This window comes from Octopus bimaculoides, chromosome 20 (genome assembly GCF_001194135.2).
Source record: "Octopus bimaculoides isolate UCB-OBI-ISO-001 chromosome 20, ASM119413v2, whole genome shotgun sequence".
Lineage (NCBI taxonomy): Eukaryota > Metazoa > Mollusca > Cephalopoda > Octopoda > Octopodidae > Octopus > Octopus bimaculoides.
The window spans coordinates 21,150,707-21,152,516 of record NC_069000.1 but is presented as its reverse complement, the minus strand read 5'-3'; the positions used below and the strand labels follow the sequence as shown (position 1 = coordinate 21,152,516).

The 1,810-nt window shown below is 37.1% G+C and overlaps 1 protein-coding gene across 3 annotated transcripts in view; it reads left to right on the top strand.

The window, feature by feature from the left end:
* Positions 1-1,810, top strand: part of LOC106874788 (centrosomal protein of 164 kDa) — a 105,782-nt gene that overhangs the window by 86,061 nt on the left and 17,911 nt on the right. For all 3 annotated transcript variants that reach the window (XM_014922644.2, XM_052975154.1, XM_014922652.2), the window contains one exon: positions 1,165-1,320. In XM_014922644.2, the coding sequence (XP_014778130.1) occupies positions 1,165-1,320 (156 nt within the window). The remainder of the gene's footprint in view (positions 1-1,164; positions 1,321-1,810) is intronic.

Below are 1,810 nucleotides of genomic sequence, written 5' to 3'. Positions count from 1 at the left end.
ATGACATAGACTTCTTTGTATCTAGTTGTGTTGATTCTATACTACTTTATTCTCCTCAACATGAGAACTCAGTTCCTTGGTTGTTAGGTGTTTGGCTACTGTTTTTTTATCCCCTCACCAATATTGCGTTGTGTCTGTGCCAAATAACATTAGACAATGACTGAGTGAGATCAACCCATCTGTAAACAGATACTATAAAGCGACATATCTCAGTTAATTAACAAGAGTTAATTGCCTAACTAATGAAGATAAGTGTTTTGTTGTCTTTGAGTGTTTTGTTGTCTTTGAGTGTTTTGTTGTCTTTGAGTGTTTTGTTGTCTTTGAGTGTTTTGTTGTCTTTGAGGGCTGGATTCAAATTCTCTCGTGGCCCGTTTTAAGGTATATGGATATCACCAATAGTAAGTGCACCAAACTAAATGTATATAGTATTTTAGTATAATAACCTCTAAACTCTGGGTTCAAACCTTACCATAGTCAAGTATGTCCTATCGAGTTAGGGTTTTTAAAATAAGTATTAGCGAACTTTGTTTCACTACAAAAGTTGATCTTGTGTACTAAGTAAAGAGTTAATAATATCCAAGACTTAACCAAAACAATGTTTGTTTTTTTTATAAAATACTTAGAGCTCTATCCCTTTTTCTATTCTTGCATAAGTGAGTGGTGGTTTATTTGTTGGAGGAACAGTTTAGTCCTTTAGTATTCAGGTTTATTCACATTGTTTTCAGTTAATCATGTCTTATCTCTTAGCTTTGAGATTTTGATGATGTGATTGTATATATTTAGAATGACATTGTAGGGTAGGTGTGAGAGGCCAGATCTGGCCAGTTTGAACATGAAACAGGTAGAATATTTGGGCTGGATATGGCCTGTTTGAATACTAAAGGGTTAATACAGCTGAATGCTCTCCCTACCTTTAACCACACATCTGTGAAGTTGAAGTGGAACCTGGCTTTCACTGAACTTAGAGAAACTAAAGCAAACATAACTAGATATTTTAGCCATGGTTACAACACAAGTTGTAGCAAGATCTAAAAGTTTTGACCTTGTGGTCAAGCAGATTAATCTCCTAGCCATCATGCCACTTCAGTTATAAAAACATGTTTTTAATGTTGTTGTTGTTGTTGTTGTTGTTCTAGTCCTGAATACCTTCCTTTCTTTCATCAGGTTGCTCTGTCTTCAGTGATATTTGAGGAGTTACGAGTCAATTTAGAGAACATCAATGACAAGTTTAAGCAACTTCAGAGCTATATACACCCTGAACAACAGATCAGATCTACCTGGCCAAAACGTGTGACAAGAATAGGTGACAACAAAGAAACTGTAAGGACACTATTGTTTTCTGCTTACTCTGCATGATCTCAATGTTTTGTATAGCTGTGTAACTCCAGTCATTATCATCGTCATTATTTGACATCTGTATTCCATGCTGGTAAGGGTTGGACAGTTTGACAAGATCTGACTAACTAGAAGACTGCATTGAACTCCAGTGTCTGTCTTGCCATAGTTTCTTATTTCTTTACTGCCCACAAGAGGCTAGACACAGAGGGGACAATCAAGGACAGACAGACGGATTAAGTCGATTATATCGACCCCGGTGCGTAACTGGTACTTATTTAATCAACCCCGAAAGGATGAAAGGCAAAGTCGACCTCGGCTGAATTTGAACTCAGAACGTAAAGTCAGACGAAATACCTATTTCGTTATTGCCCACAAGGGGCTAAACATAGAGGGAACAAACAAGAACAGACTAACGGATTAACTCGATTACATCGACCCCAGTGCGTAACTGGTACTTATTTAATCAACCCCG